The sequence below is a fragment of the Labrus mixtus genome, chromosome 7 (genome assembly GCF_963584025.1).
Source record: "Labrus mixtus chromosome 7, fLabMix1.1, whole genome shotgun sequence".
NCBI classification, from domain to species: Eukaryota; Metazoa; Chordata; class Actinopteri; order Labriformes; family Labridae; genus Labrus; species Labrus mixtus.
Genome location: NC_083618.1, coordinates 2,201,398 through 2,217,733, shown reverse-complemented (window position 1 = coordinate 2,217,733; position 16,336 = coordinate 2,201,398). Strand labels below are relative to the sequence as shown.

Genomic DNA, 16,336 nt, shown 5'->3' with positions numbered 1-16,336 from the left:
AAATGATTTATAAACCTTTAAGAGATGGTTTATAAAACATCTATAAACATTACAGAGACACATGGACCGCGTCTATTAACATTATTTGGATGGTTATTATAAAGTTGGAACTGAAGATTATAATCCCTTACTGATACTTTGTAAAGCATCTATAAATATGTTTTAGATAGATAATTAATATTTTATCAATGAATATTAATTGGTTTGTTAACCATCTAAAAGCATTATCCATGCCCTGTTTGTGCGCCCCATTAAATGTTTCATAGATGACCGATAGAAGATAATGTTTTTGCACACCAATAACAGTGTTGAAAACACTATATTTTACAAACCTTTAAGTTAATATTGACTAGAAGGAGACCATCAAAAGAGTCAGGGAGAATCGCACCGAGTACCTACTAAGAGATCACCTGATTGTGATAGAGTGGAACGAATGGCTGGGTAAAAAACAATATAATGTTTCTTTAGGACGCCTGCTTGATGATATTGCTAAGTGTAGCCCAGGTTTAACTAAGACACTTTAATTTTAAAAACATTCCTCTATTTTAAAAATAACATATGTAGTGGAGGTGTAACTCAAGATATAAAGTTATTGAGATAGTTAGAAATTATTTTATGCCTAAAGAAGATGATTGAAACAACAAATACTATCATATCTAGCTGTCTGATCAAGTCAATACTAAGGGTTCATTTTCTATTGTTTTCTTTGAGTGATTTGATGAGTTTGCAAGTGAGCCAATCAGTGAACTCTATAAGTCAGTGAGCCGACCAATCAGCTATCAGCTAGCCTTCGCTCGGGCTCCGCCTTCTTTTACTCCCGCGTTCGCTCTTTTGCCGCTGTAACATGAGCAGCTGCATTTACCCACTTGGTGAGAGGAGAAATCATATTTAATGAAATCGAACTAATTCTAAATTGATATTGCCCATACTGAGGAGAGCTGTGCCTGAATCCACCGTCATCGCTGAGCTAAGGCAGTGAATTCAACTTCAGTGGTGAGTTGTTTATGAGCCTGTTTGGCTAGCGCCGAAGTAGTTAGCATATATGCTAATTATCGCTAATGGGTATGGTCATGTTAAAGTGCTAACTGTTCAAAGCTAATGTGAGATTGTGGTATTAAAATGCTTATATGGTCATCAGCCACAATAAAACTAGCGTGATACAGTCTATTGCCTGTGGAAAAGATAATGATTTTGCCTGTTGGTTATTAAAGGGTTACTGACTATGGTGTTTTGTTAAATGAATGATGACATATCTGTTACATTTAATTGTGTTTTATTTGTTTATAGTGATTAAAGGGGACTATTTTTAGTTCATTCTCTCCACTGTTACCAGTGCAGGGAGTTATATTTAAGCACGTAAACGTCTTAATGCCTCAAAGTTACATTACTATAGTTAAAGTCCTGTGAGGAAATAATTCATGTTGATGAATATTAACTTCCACTATACAATTTATGCCATTTTATTTATGATAGTTACTAATGTAACTCAGTTTCTGTGTAACTTGAATTAGACGTTTATTTTTATAAAAGTTTGTCTATTAACGTTTTTACAGTTTTGATACCTGAAAAGAATTGTTGTACAACTAAACTGATATTTTGATTTGCCTTATGGGTTTACTGAAATATTAAGCTCTTTTTATTTTCATAGTAGCCTGTAGCAATTGATTTGATTACAGAATGATAATTGAGAGAAATGATCTGGCCTTATTTATAGGTCAGGTTGTGGTGACAGGTTGGAAATCATCGGACAGCCCGAGGTCCACAGAGGAATACGGATTCCAGATTGTCCTCAGATCCAGATATTCACAGGTTCCAGTGTTTCCAGATTGCACAGATTCCCAGTCCTGTTGGCTGGGTGGCGAGACGGATCGTGACTGTGATTTTGACTTTAGAAGGATTTTCCCTTCCTTGCTCATCGTGCGGTATGACAAACACTGACACACATAAGGGCCCCAACGGTTGAAAACTAAACTCAAGGGACAAAAAGGGTTTTCCTTTCGTTCGCACTTGATTAATTTAGTTTGTTATTTTTCACATCTGTCATACCTGTTTATCTATGTATGTATGAACCATATTTTGTGTATTTAATATACAGGTTCAAACTTTCATTCTGGTGTGGAAATTCTCTTTATTGATATTCAAATTCTCTGGCTCTTAACAATCTAGTTTCTTTTGATATTGGTCCACCTTCACATTGATGACAACATATAAGATCAAATTCTAATACTTTAGACCATTACTAAACTTTAAGAAGGGTACAGAAGCAAATAGATACAAATCAAATATAGCTGCAAGCGACAATTGTAGGGGTCGAATCATTGAAACATTGAAGTAGCAGCAGCAACCATGTATCTGACTTTACCAATTTATTAATTGTTTGTGTCTCTCTGGCCCCATACGGTTGCATTAAAATAAAGTCGTAATTTCTCAATTGTTGTGTTACCTTTTTTTGAAGTCCCATGACTTTCTGTTTATAAATGTGTGTTACTTGATGTTTTATAAACCACTTAATATTTCATTAATTATAAATATTACTAGCATTAATTGAAACGTTATAATAGTCATTCACATATTGTTTATGAATGGTTTATAAACCATGTATAAAGCAATTAACGTTTATAAACATCAATTCCAACTTTATAATAACCATCCGAATAATGTTAATAGATGCGCTACACATTATTTATGAACCATTTACAAAGTATTATAAACATCAGTTCCAACTTTACAATAACCATCCAGAAAATGATTGCAGATGGTTTATAAACCAATTATTAATCATTGATAAAGTATTAATTATCTATCTAAAACATATTTATAGATGCTTTACAAAGTATCAGTAAGGGATTATAATCTTCAGTTCCAACTTTATAATAACCATCTTAATAATGTTAATAGATGCTTTATAAAATATTTACAAACCATGAACAAATATCTGGTCCATGTATCTCTTAAATGTTTATAGATGTTTTATAAACCATCTCTTAAAGGTTTATAAATCATTTGGTCATCATTAACAAACACTTCATAAAGTGTATGAAATGTTATAATGTGAACATCAATAAACTGTTCACATAACATAAATTATAGCATTACAAATCATTAGCAAACATTATTAACTATCATTTCATTGTTTATTAACAGTAAATAACTATTAACTCATGGTTAATTAACTATCTATTTACCCTTATTTACCCTTTATAGATGATGGTTATTATAAAGTGTTACTGAATAAGCTGTGAATGTGCAGTTACACAGTGTAGTTAACATATTACTCTATTAAAGCTGGCCTGTGTCCCTTACTGGACAATGACAAATTATGCTCTTTTACAGCTGTGTTACACCTGCAGCTGTACGCTTCTAGCTGCTCGATTTCTTGAAAAGGCCGCCACATGAACTGTTTTATGTTTTCTATGTTGTGTACTCTGCTTGCTTCTCTTGTCTGTGTGTCGGTACGTTATAAGAGCAGTTAAACATCACTTTGCCTTCATCAAAGCCACTGCACAATGCATGATGTAGTGACCATCAGCTGTATACTGGTTTCACAATAGTGTGTGAGTAGTGTGTGATTTCGGACACAGCCTTTGTGTTTCCATGCTGCATGACCACAAGACTGACAATAAAAACTTTATCGACCAGGACAAAAGGCAAAATGATGATAATGTTTACTTGACAATGAAAAAACAAAAGAACAACAACAAAATAACAGTAGACCAGATTTTTTTTTGACTGCATGTAAAAAAAAAAAAAAAATGAATTAGCATCCATCATATGGTAAAGTCAGGCTTATTTACTTCCTGTGTTGTCATGGTAACTTATCCACTCAAACATTTTCAGTAATTTCAAGTTTTTGTTTTTGCAAATTGAGAGTGACAGGCTGGCTGTGTTGTCACTGTGAGACATTCAAACGCAGCTCTGCCCCTTTTTCATTCTCAGTAGATGCTCATCAGATTGACTGAAAACACCTGGCATGGAAGTTCCTTTAAAATAGCCGTTAATCTTCTAGTGTGAAGTTATCCTGAAAGAACCTGAGTCATGCATTGAATGAGAAGCATCACAAACGTCTCGTAACTTAACAAATGATCAGCAGTCACTATTGAAGATTGACAGTTCAGGCTGTGGAAGGCCTTTTTTTTTTCTTCCTGTTTTGAAGAAAGTGTAATGTTAAGTTACATTGCCACCCACCGCTTGGTTTTCTTTCTACATCTCTGAGCTATTTCCATTTGTTGTGGGTTACATTTGATGCCAAGCGTGGGGGTAACAATCTCAGCTGAGGAGAGGGTGCAGGGCTTAATAAAATATTGACATTTTAGAGTGTTGTATGTTTCAGTTGACTCTATGATCAGAGAGGAAATGGTGATGATGGCGAGAGAGAGAGAGAGTGAGAGAAGAAATATGATGCCACAACAACATCCTTAGCAAAATATTTAGTCAGCATTGGCCTGTTTTTAGTGTAGCACTTAAATTATGGAGTGTCTTCACACAAAATCCAAAAATCAGAACAGAAAAAAAAAATCCCCAACGATGGCTTTGAATGAACTGCTTCAGACCTCGATGAGAAAAAACATTTCAGCATGAACACGAGTGTCTTGACACTGACTAACACTAGTGACCATTCCCTTTTTTCTTTTTCCAGAAACCTGCTGGATAAAGACACATTCTCCAAATCAGACCCATGTGAGTATGTCGGAGAGACTCAGTGTTTGTCCTCACATTGGCTTCCTCTAAACTGCAAATACAGCAACTGAACCAAATCAAGCTTTTTGTCCTCTTTATCTATATTGTGGTCATTGTGGTTTTGTTGCCTTGTGTATTGGGAAATCTTAGCTTTTTTTCACAGTGCCAGGGCTGTTTGTTCACTGTACTGGAGCTAAAACCCTCCACATTGATTTCCCATTTGGAATCTGCCTGCCTTTCTCTGACTGCCTCTCTCTGTTTTGCCTCTCATTTTGTCTCTCTTTCAAAACATTCTACCTCTTTCTGTCGCTATCTTCTGCTTTTTCACAGTGTGCGTGCTCTACACGCAAGGTGTTGAAACCAAACAGTGGCGGGAGGTGAGTACACACACACATGCACACACAAATACTAACACTAATACCAATAAGAAGAAAGGGAGTATGTCCTACAGGGGCTTGCCGGGTGCTTGTGATGAGTATGTGTGTGTGTGTGTGTGTGTGTGTGTGTGTGTGGGCGGGGGGGGGGGGGGGGGGGGCTTTAGTGAAGACATTTTCGTTCTTCCTTTGTGTGGGCATGCAGCAGTTGGCTTCAACACTTCATTAAAGCTGTTCAGCCATCAGTTGTCTGAAAAATGCCACGGAAATATTCTCTAATTGGACACTTCAGCCAACAAAGAAAACCCCCCTAACAATATAATGATCAATATGTTGACACTATGGTGCCTACACAGCACATCGGGGGAGGCCTTGAGACAGCTCTCACTGTGCGTCCTTTTGGTTAATGCAGACATCCAAACCACTCTCTTTACTTATCATTCAACTGTTTGTCCTTTTTTTTAGTTCAAATCATTCTGCTTTTCAATCACAATAACCGTTCAAACATAGCTTTTGATTAAGTCAACACAATATTAATTTAAGAACACTAAGGTAACAGTGACCTCTATAATAAAGCCTATAGTTGTAGATTTAACCACCCTCTTAAGTACTGTCAATACTACAACTAACCATTTACTTGAATAGTTATTGTAAAAGTTACCAAATGAGGCAGATAATAAAAATACTCCCTGTTTTTATGTCCCCATTTAAGAATAAGACAATATTTTCTTAGTAACCAAACTATTGTACTCATACGCAGAGGAACGTTCAAGACACAAAAACCAGTAAGTAAGAAAAAATCTATTTACCTGGATAGAGTAGGTAATTTACAGTGAGGCAGCCGTGGAGGGCAGAAAAATCCAGTAAGAGGGTGCTGGTAGTCTAGTGGTTGGCTTGCGGGCCCCTATGTATGCAGGCTGTGGTCCTCGTAGCACGCGGCCAGGGTTCCGATTCCGACATGTGGCTCCTTTTCCCCGCATGTCATTCCCCACTCTCTCTCTACTGTCCTGGATCCACAAACAATCAAAGTAATAAAAAATCCAAGCAGAGTTCAATAATGGACACACAAACAGGAGGAAAACACGCCGTGCAGGAAGATACTGTAGAGGGCATGCATGGTAGTCTGGCAGAGGGCAGGGGGAAACACGGGTCAGACTTATTACAGATGAGACGCAAGTTTGTGGTGGAAACAGAATGTTACACTAGACCTGTGCGTGCGTGTGTGTGTGCGTCTGCATTTGTCGTGTCATTAACCCTTTTCACACATACGGAAATCTCCTGAAAAACTCTGGAGATTTGGCTACCCGGAGGTTTTTATGTGTGAACGCAAACAGACGCATTTTTCGCGCAGACCTTACCCAGAGTTTCTCCGGCCAGACCCCTAGTATTTTATCCGCAGAAAATCCAAGTGAGCTGATGTCTGAACGCGGCCGAATATACTCCGGAGATTTCAACTCGAGCCAATAGAAAGAGAATGACTTTTATATACAGTGACCGGCTAAAGTGTCTGCACGCGACCACTACGATCTCCGTGCACGTAATTAAACGGCTGCATTCTGTCTTCTGTTCATCAGTATGTTGTTCTCCACTCTTTAGTGGATGTTGTCATTCCATTGGATTACACATAGCATTGATTAGAGGCAAATATTCTCATTATAACGTCGTGTAGCGGACTCTGTTGCTTCTAGTGATGTGTCATGCTGAAAAGATGCGGCTCTGAGAGCCGATGCTTTGTAGTGAATCAGAAGAGCCAACTCATCGAGTGAGAGCCGGCTCCCAGTCCCACTTAGCTCTCACAGTGGGTTAGCCCCAGCTCTGCTCATGGCAGAACTTTGTTTTGACTGGCCAGCATGGCCAGTAACCGTGCAGAAAGTAAAGGAATTGGTTGTAGCTCTTTGTTCAGCCGAAAATTTCTAAACCTCTAAACCTGTTTGGAGGCTCTTTGATGAAAGAGCTACAGGAGATGCTGCTAGGAGAAATCCTACAGCTGATGCTGTAATGGAGGTGATCCTTCTGTGGATTTGTTTGCAGTTTTTTGTATTTGCATTTTTGTATTTGTGCAATTAAAAAGTTTGATTAAAATATTAAACAAGAGTAAGAATGCTTTTGTAACAGAATAAATGCACACAAAAGGGTTTTCAACACACAAACCATTCATTTTTGCAAAGTTAAGCTAAAATATGAGGCTACAAAAGATCCTTAATTAAGAGCCATTTGGGAGTCAAAAGAGCTGGCTCTCTGAAAAGAGCCGAACTTCCCATCACTAGTTGCTTCGGCCGCTACTTCCGCATTGTTTTTTTATGTCACGTCTTACCTCGGGAAATCCCCCGCCCCCCCTCCCCTCTGACAGGGAAAGTCCCCTGCTGTGAGGAGCATATGTGAACGGCTAGGTCGGGAGAATCTCTGGAGCGGTCCTCCTGTAAATATCTAGATATTATCCAGAGTGCATATGTGAAAACGGCTAAACAGTATGAATGTTTTTCCAACATCGACACATTCCCATGACACTTCCGTAGTTTTCTTTAAGATCAACCCCCTCATGTGACATCATCACATCCCACAGTGTCAACGTCTCCAAGTGGTCTCAGATACTGTATAACAGACTGCTCCTCTCTGGCTCTATAATGCAACAGATTTGAATGTAATCCATATGTATTGATGTATATGCAGTCAGATGGCCCTCATGTATTGCTTGTGTGTTTTACGAGTCTAAAGCAGATGGTTGTGCGGTGGAGGGACTGCGGGGGATTATGTGATTTGTTTGTGTGAAAATATGTAAGATAACTTTAAGCATAGGCACATACATATGCAGAGGTCTTCCCTTTAAGAACGTGTTCACACTATTTCTAGTTTCACAACCACTCTGTGTAAGACAAGCTGTGATTCCTATCAGTGCACCGAACATAATTCATATAATTAGGGTTTCGCTCAAATTGATTTTTTCGAGTCAAACTTCATTATGTCATGTTCGCTTTGCTTTTGTTCTATAAATAGGGACATTTAAAGCTGGAGGAGCTAAAACCATCACATCCATCATCATATTGTTAAGAGAAGGTGGGTGTTAGTGAGGCTCCAGAAAATGCTGTGTAAAACCGTTTGCCTTTCAAACCTCAGCCAAACAGGTGACTCACTGGGGATGCTAAAATAATAACATCCTCTGACAGGACCCTGTGGCACACCTCCATAATGTCCGTCATGCTTATGCAGCTTTTGCTCTATATAGAGGTCTCCTGTAGATGAAGAACATCTCCCTCATTTCTGCAAGATGAATTAACTAAAGAATAAGTGCTGCTTGGCTGCACATGTTGATACTTCTGTACTTTGCTCTATATGGTGGGAACGCACATTTGGGGAGATTAAACACTGGGGTTGATTTTAGCAGGTGTCCTCTAAGAATTCAGCATATTTGGTGATGTCTGAAAGAGTGTAGGAAACTTATCTCATCTCAGCGCTTGTACTTGAACAACATGATTGTTGTGAATAAGACATAAACCCTTTTAGTATGTATAAGCTTTTTTTAAATTAATATAATATCGGAAAAAAAGCAGAATTTATTCTTCTTGAAAATAATAGAGAAAATTCTGGAAGTGGAATAAAGCATCGAGAAGCATGACAATTATGTTCAAGTCAGAGATGTTCACCATGTGGGTCTAATCAGCTGGTGCAGTTCAAACATACTTTAGACAGTTTCAAGTATTATTGACTGAAACAACTTGAGGAGTAATGCGAGCACTGACAGAGATCTGCGTTGACGAGAAAAAAGAGAGAGAAGCTGCTACATAAACAATGTAAACTTACTGTAACTGTTATACTGTGTATGTCTGTAAACATATTGCAGGAAAAGATAGTTGAGTGAAAACATAAAAGAAGGGAAGTATGAAAATGTGCATGTAGTATAAGCCTCAGACAGTTTTATCTTAAGGTGTGCATTAACTACGCCTCGTTAAATCTACCGTAATACACAAAACATTTTAAATTATCTATTAAGATTTGATTTCAGCTAACGGGCAGGTTTATATCAGGAAAAGTAAAACATTATGAGGCTCCAATTACTTTTTTCTTTGTGTGTATGATCTTTTTGGGTGGTCATCACATGAAATGCAAATCCAGCGATGCCAACACCCCAAAATCAGAGCCTATAAGACTGGATATTAACATAAATCCTTGAGATTTGCCAGAAATTGACACTTTGTGTGCACTGCAGACTGGCTAGCACCAGTACAGGGTTGTAAAAACAATAGCTAGAGAAAGAAATCCCAGACCACTTTCAAATGAGCGGTGATGTTTTTCTCTGATCATATATGCGCTGCTTTAGAAACAGGACAACGAAATAGGTGGATGGTGTTAATTTACAGCAGTTCTAAGAAGATATGACAAGGCTGACCTTTTTCATCTTTTTCTCACCATCTAATTTACCTGTGACATCACACTGTTATTATGGTAATGTGTGTAGTGCTGTGTGTGTGTGTGTGTGTGTGTGTATCTCTGTGAATCATGTTTTTATTAACGTGTTGCATCAGAACACATGGCACAGCTCTGGCTCGCATGTATAACAAACTCTGGGATTCATTTTCCCATGAAGCTAGGTTACACTTATGGCATGTAATAATAATAATAACCCACCCCCTGCGCATTTTCACTCAGGACAAAACGAAAAGGAAAAGTCACTACTAATTAACAACATTCCTCTGTGATAGCACAAGACTTCACAAAACATCATCCACACTGAGTTTCTGTGTGGATGATCTTTAGAGAGCAGTACAAGGAGAAGAGAAATCCATGTTGTCCACAGAGCTACAGGACATTCATAAGGCACAAATCCATTGGCAGTGGTTATTGTGTGCTCCAGGGGAGAAGAAAATGACATTTTGCTCAGGTTTGAAACAAAAGAGGCACAAAGATAATGAAGGATTAGACTCACGTCCTGTTATAGCTCTCCTCTGCAGGGGTTTTATTTTACACCCTAGTCTCACTTACAGTGTGTATGTGTCTGAGTATTTTGTTCTGTGTCTGACTTTTAAGGACATTTTCAGGGGATTTTATCTGACAAGGTGTCCATTAGCCTATCAGGTTCATATGATTATGGACACCTTGGAGGGCAATTTCCTGCTTTTATCAAGGTCACTTGCTGAAAAAAATTAACATAACCCTTTTTTTAAAAATCAAAAAAATATTTTTTACAGGATGTAACTACAGTGTGTTTCTCTGTAAAGCGTTGGAGGGTTTGACGAATTCCTGAAAAAAGAAATTCCCCTCCCTGCTTTGCTCTGGTAAATAGAACAGGTCTTAGCTACAACCAGCTAACAGTATGCTAGCAAGATTCAGGCTAGGTCTGAAACTGCTCGCATGTATACTTGATTGGCCACATTTTTTAAGTAAGTTAGGAGCACACTGGTTATACTAAAGCGCCCCAAATGAATTGCAGGCTAAGACTATCTAATGGCAGAGCTGGCAGGCCAGCCTATGGACATGCAAATACAAGTAACTGTACTGTTATAGGTTATCCAATTTTAGCCTATAAAAATGACTATTTGGCTGTATTAGTAATGAACGAATGCAGATTCTTGTTGAATTCTATTTACAGACGTACAGTTGTATTTTTTAAGTATTCCATTCAAAAGCATGATTGCCGGTACCATGTGGTTCAAAAACACCAAAGCAGGAACGAGACATAGCGGACCAGATTCTCATTAGCTATCCCCAGCAGCATCTAACAAACTCTCCAGCATGGAATTGTTTCTTCCACTGAGTGGAAAAAAAATCAGCTAATCTTCTCCATCACCTGCCTCTTTGCCAACATGTGCTCACATCCTCATCAACACCTCAGGGTCTCTTAGAAAGTCTGGGTTTCCTTTGCCTCCACTCTTCTCCCTCACTGGTGTTAAATTTAGATCTCCAGTCGGTGAGTTCACATAGAGAAACATAAAACCTCAAAACACAGGTTATAAAAGGTGTTCAACACTGTGTAAAAACTAAGAAGTGTGAAGTTCTACAGGAGTTGTGTTGTCCTTATTGCCCACACTGAATTGAATTTGTTGTTTTTACAACACCGACTGAAGGACGAGGAGATCTCACACATCCACCTACATTACCTGCTGTTCACGTTATAGAGAAACATCAACTCCTACTTACAGTAATGGCTGGCCAATAATTAAAATGGGGAGTTTTGCAGCTTTCCAATAAACAGGGGATGTCTGGCTCAAAGATAAATATCTAAAATATCAGATTTTAAATCTTTACTGCAGGCAAGACTCACCATACTGGAAGACTCTGACTCTGATTACTGCCTAAATTGAAACACCACTCCAGTTGTAACCAAATCAATGAAGGATTTAGTTTTAAAAATGAAACTGATTTGTCAGTAAGCAGGTGTCTGTGAGGGGAAATGTCTCCGACCCAAACGTTAGAGGGATTGAAATGTTCAGGTGTATGTGTGTGAGTGTATGTCAGTATGAGAGGAGGGAGGCTGACTTAAAAAGTGAAGATTCTTGAAGAAAGATGGAAAAGTCAGTGAATCAGTAAAAACAATGTGACTGTAACGTTGACTGTAACTTCTACACACTGAGGAAGACAAAAACTGCAGATTAAAAGATCACAAACATTTGATACATGAAACAGAGGACTTCCATATTTCCACATTATATCGATTTGTTGAAAGGCTTTATATGTGATTTTTTGATCCAGCAGATGTCGCCCTTGAGCACCAGCATGAAACCAAAACACCATGCGGTGCATTGTTGTGTTAGCATGCTAATGCTAGCGATCTTTATTATGCTCGTATCTTCACACTGCATGTAAATTTACCTGAAATGAGCGTGATCTAGAAACACAGTTAAGCAGTGAGTACAGTATGTTATTCTTCTTTTCTCTAGTCCCTCAATTAAACAACTTTTATACACGAGGGGAGGAGTCAGCCGGCTGTCCTGGCGATATAAACAAAGTGAAGATAGGACTCTGAAAACTCTGAAAACATCACAGACAGTGGGACTCGGGTGTTACACCCATTGTAGACAGTCATGACTCACAGAGTTATTTTCAGAGGATATACTTGATTTATATTATATTTAAGTGTGAAAAATCACATAGAAAGACTTTGACTTTGTAAAGTATATCTGGTTTTCTTTTGGCATAAATCTTCATCTTGTTGTACATCAGACGCGCAGGAAGAAGTTTTGAGTAAAGGGGGCTGCCAACTGAATCTTAATGTCACATTACTATTGTTTTGTAAGCACAGCCACCAAAGGCGGCTTATTAGCAATGTGGGTGTTTGCAACAATCTATAGCAACAATACTTGCAACCACTCACTACACTAATCGCAATGCTCAACACAAGCACACACACAAACACACACAAACACAGTTACAAAAACAAAATAGGTAGGCTACTACGCACTGCAGTATTATACATCTGTATACCTGCTTTGGTGCAACAATAAACTGTTAAAAAAAACATAAATTATAGCATTACAAATAATTAGCAAACATAATTTACTATCATTTCATTGTTTATTAAGTAAAATAACTATTAACTGGTTAATTAACTATCAATTTACCCTCTATTGATGATGGTTATTATAAAGTGTTACTGTTAACTTTTACAACTGTAAAGAGAACAATGAACAGCCTCATGAGGCACGAGACACTAAACTGTGTTGGTCCCTGGTTGTGGCGTTTTGGCGGCAGATCAGTAGTGATCAGGACTTCTTTCATCCAGCCGCAGGGACCGCCTAACTGTCAGCCATCAAAATCATTCAATATGTTGGCCTGCAGGGCAAAAAGCCATGGTAGCTTCCTAGTTAATAAAAAAACTAACAAACCATGATGTCAACAGTATGTGGACACTTTCTGCCCAACCTTACATCCGACTGAATGCTTTTTAATACATCAATCCAACAGAGCACACTGTTTCACTGCTGTCTCATGTTCTCGTTCTTTAATATAATTTATGGGGTAGTTTATAACTGAACACATGAGATACACTGAAAACAATAAAGTATGGAATGTTAAAGGTCAATCTTGATCACATTCTACCATCCGACTATATTTTATCTGTGCTTCCACACTATAACCCTTTTCACACATACGGAAACAGCCGCATTTTTTGCGCAGACTTTAAAGTCCAAGTGAGGTGATGTGAGAATGCCGCAGCATATACTCTGGAGGATTCACCTCGAGCCAATGGGACCCCAGTGATGTTTCTATACTGTGACTGCAGCACAGTGCCTAAAGTGTCTGCACGCGACCGCTACGATCTCCGTGCACGTAATTAAACCGACCCCCTCCCCTCTGACAGGGATACTCTCCCCCCCTCCCCTCTGACAGGGAAAGTCCCCCGCTGTGAGGAGCATATGTGAACGGCTAGGTCGGGAGAATCTCCGGAGAAGTCCTCCTGTAAATATCTAGATATTATCCAGAGTGCATATGTGAAAACGGCTTATGTGTGATGGAGTATTTGATCACGTTGGAGATTCCACAGGGCTTTGAATGATTAATGTATGTAGCCTACTGTTTCTCTAAACTCATAATCAGCTTTTTATGTTGTATTTCGCATGTGGCATTACTGGGGCTCCGCCAGCTTTTTCTCTGGCAAATTTCCCCGCATGGGCACTTTGGGATTGAAAACCCCACTAATTAGAGTGTCTTAATAACTACAATTCTCCTCCTCTCCCTGCCCACTCATTTCCCACTCCCACTCTCCTCCTTCATATCTGTCCGAATCCACCACACCAGTTTCCCCCTTTTCTCAACCCTGCTCTTCAAACCCTCTTCAACAATTTTCCTTCCTCTGTTTTTCTCTCTGTGTTGTTTCTCTCCGTCTCTTATCACACATTTCCGCACCTCATCCTTCATCTCTCTCTCTGTGGGGCCGAGGAGTGAGTTATCCTTCTGTAATTAATGTGGGAGGGGAGTGAGGATCAAGGAAACAGGAAACACACTTACTCTGCACAGCAGCAGCTTGTGAAAGTGCATCCATTAATCAGGACTGTATGTGTGTGTAACAAGTGAACGTTTGAGAACAAGAAGAAAATAAGTGCAAGGAGACAACAGTATGAATTGCACTTGTTTATTGAAACAGTGTTTTGATGTCCTGCTTGTCTCTCTGAACTAAATTTGTCTTTTTACTTCTGCAGTTTGGAAGAACAGAGGTGATAGACAACACCCTTAACCCTGACTTTGTACGAAAGTACATCTTGGACTACTTTTTTGAGGAGAAACAAAGCCTACGCTTTGACTTGTAAGTGTTTTCCTTTTTCATGTTTGCATCTTTTCTCTTGTTCTTTATTCTGCTTCAATGTGATGTATTCTTTAGTTGACCGTTCATTAAACTCTGCGCCCAAACAGTGACTGCCCAATCATAGTTTAGCGACGATCCAACGTAAAGAATAATTATCAAGCTTTTAATTTATTCAAATAAAAATAAAAACAACATGTATGGGCTCTATTATGAACAATATATTTCTGCTTGGTAGGGTGGGTATCATTTTTATTCCTAACATAATAAAACATGTAAGTCCAAAAGATTGGAGAATGGATTAGGAGTGTATATTTGCTCTACTGTTTGCTACGAGCATTAGCTCTCCTGGCTAACTCGCTTTATACTGAAAGTGGTAAGCTACCATTCCCAAAGGGAAACAGCATATCTCTGGCTAGCTGCATTATCTATTGTGGATGTTTTCTTAATCCAAAATGTAATTGTTTATAATACTGTTCCAATGGGTCTAACAAGCACCATTCAGCATTAGACCAATGACGCTGCTCCTTTACTTTCATGTCATTGACTTTGATTGTCAGCTGGTATGCTAACTGCTTGCCTGGGACATGTTGTGTCCTTTTATCACAATCACACAAACACAGCCATCAAAAGCACACTTTTCTTGAACGTATCAGTGGAAAACGTAAAAAAAAATATTTGTCTTCAAAGCCTCAAAAATTCTTAATATTATTGAGTGGTGAATCTGCTGATGCTCTTATTGTAACCTGCAAAATGCACCACACAGTGCAGGAAAGCTTGACAAGGTTGACAGTAACTAATGAGGACGGGGCTTTGCAGAGCACTTACTATGGTTCGTTGAGCTTTTTCATAGACATTAAAAAATCTCACCAACCATTTCCATGAGTTCCTTTAAAACTGTTATTATATCCTCAGCTTTTCTGCATTAAGGTGCATACAAATATATTTTGCAGCTTGAAATCATTTGATAAAAAAGAAAAAGAAAGCCATAAATGCTGTATGCATGGTTGAAGCCCAAGAGAAATGTTTCCTTAGGTTCTTCTTCTCATCATGCTAAATAATTACTCTATTTGTGTCTGATTTGTTTCCAGGTGAACTAGATCTATCGTTTGATCAGATGTTTAATCTTGTTACATCACATATGGTCCATTTACCTCACTTTGATTAGCTTTATATTCACATGCAAATCAGAGCAGGCCCTCCACTCATTATTATGAAAGAAGAGAAAAGGTTGAACCCTTCCTCCATTAATCTTCCCTTCCATACAGTAACATCTGAAAAGATTCAAATATCCTGCCTCTATTTTTTGATCACTTTATCTCTTTTGATCTCTCATGATGTCCTCCCATCGCTTTACTTACTGTGATCTTCAATCAAGTAGAATACTAAATTATCTAGTGCCCTTCAGCGAGTGTCAAAGACGCCCTATGTCTTTAAATGTCCATGCAAAAATATATGTTGATAAAAAATTGAGATGTGGGCTTTGTCTTTTTTAAATTCATGTCTTTGCTCCCATTTCTTTTATTATTATAGATCCTATTTCATAGACTGTATGAAATCATCATGTCCTGACTTATCTTAGACTCTACTCAACAGCTGCTTTCATTTTGTTTCCTTCCAGATATGATGTGGACTCCAAAAGCCCCGACCTGTCCAAACACGTGAGTGCATGTTTTCTGCTAATCCTGGACCACAGACGAATGGAGGCCAATCTGGAATATGATCTGAATATTTGGGTTAATTGAAAAAAAAATAAAATCTGTGGACTGATTAAATATAACATGATGGAAGAAGACATTCCAAGGGATTCGAGATTGGCCAATTCTTTTCAATCTGTGGTCCTGTTATAGGTAACGTTAGTTTTTCAAGTTGATCTGCCTGTTGCATGGATTCTCATGATGAAATAAAGCAAACCCTTCTTGTTGCCTGTTCAAAAGTCTCCAAATACAAACGTTATTCACCGTCTTTGTTTTTACTCTAAAGCAGTGGTTATTTACACTGGAGTTGTTCTATAAATATGACATTTTTTAATACATGTTATTGATTATTATGT

At 38.3% G+C, this 16,336-nt stretch overlaps 1 protein-coding gene across 2 annotated transcripts in view; it reads left to right on the top strand.

Annotated features, from left to right (window-relative positions):
• Positions 1–16,336, top strand: part of cpne5b (copine Vb) — a 138,826-nt gene that overhangs the window by 25,695 nt on the left and 96,795 nt on the right. For both annotated transcript variants that reach the window (XM_061042039.1, XM_061042038.1), the window contains exons 2-5: positions 4,637–4,677; positions 5,008–5,054; positions 14,183–14,286; positions 15,905–15,944. In XM_061042039.1, the coding sequence (XP_060898022.1) occupies positions 4,637–4,677; positions 5,008–5,054; positions 14,183–14,286; positions 15,905–15,944 (232 nt within the window). The remainder of the gene's footprint in view (positions 1–4,636; positions 4,678–5,007; positions 5,055–14,182; positions 14,287–15,904; positions 15,945–16,336) is intronic.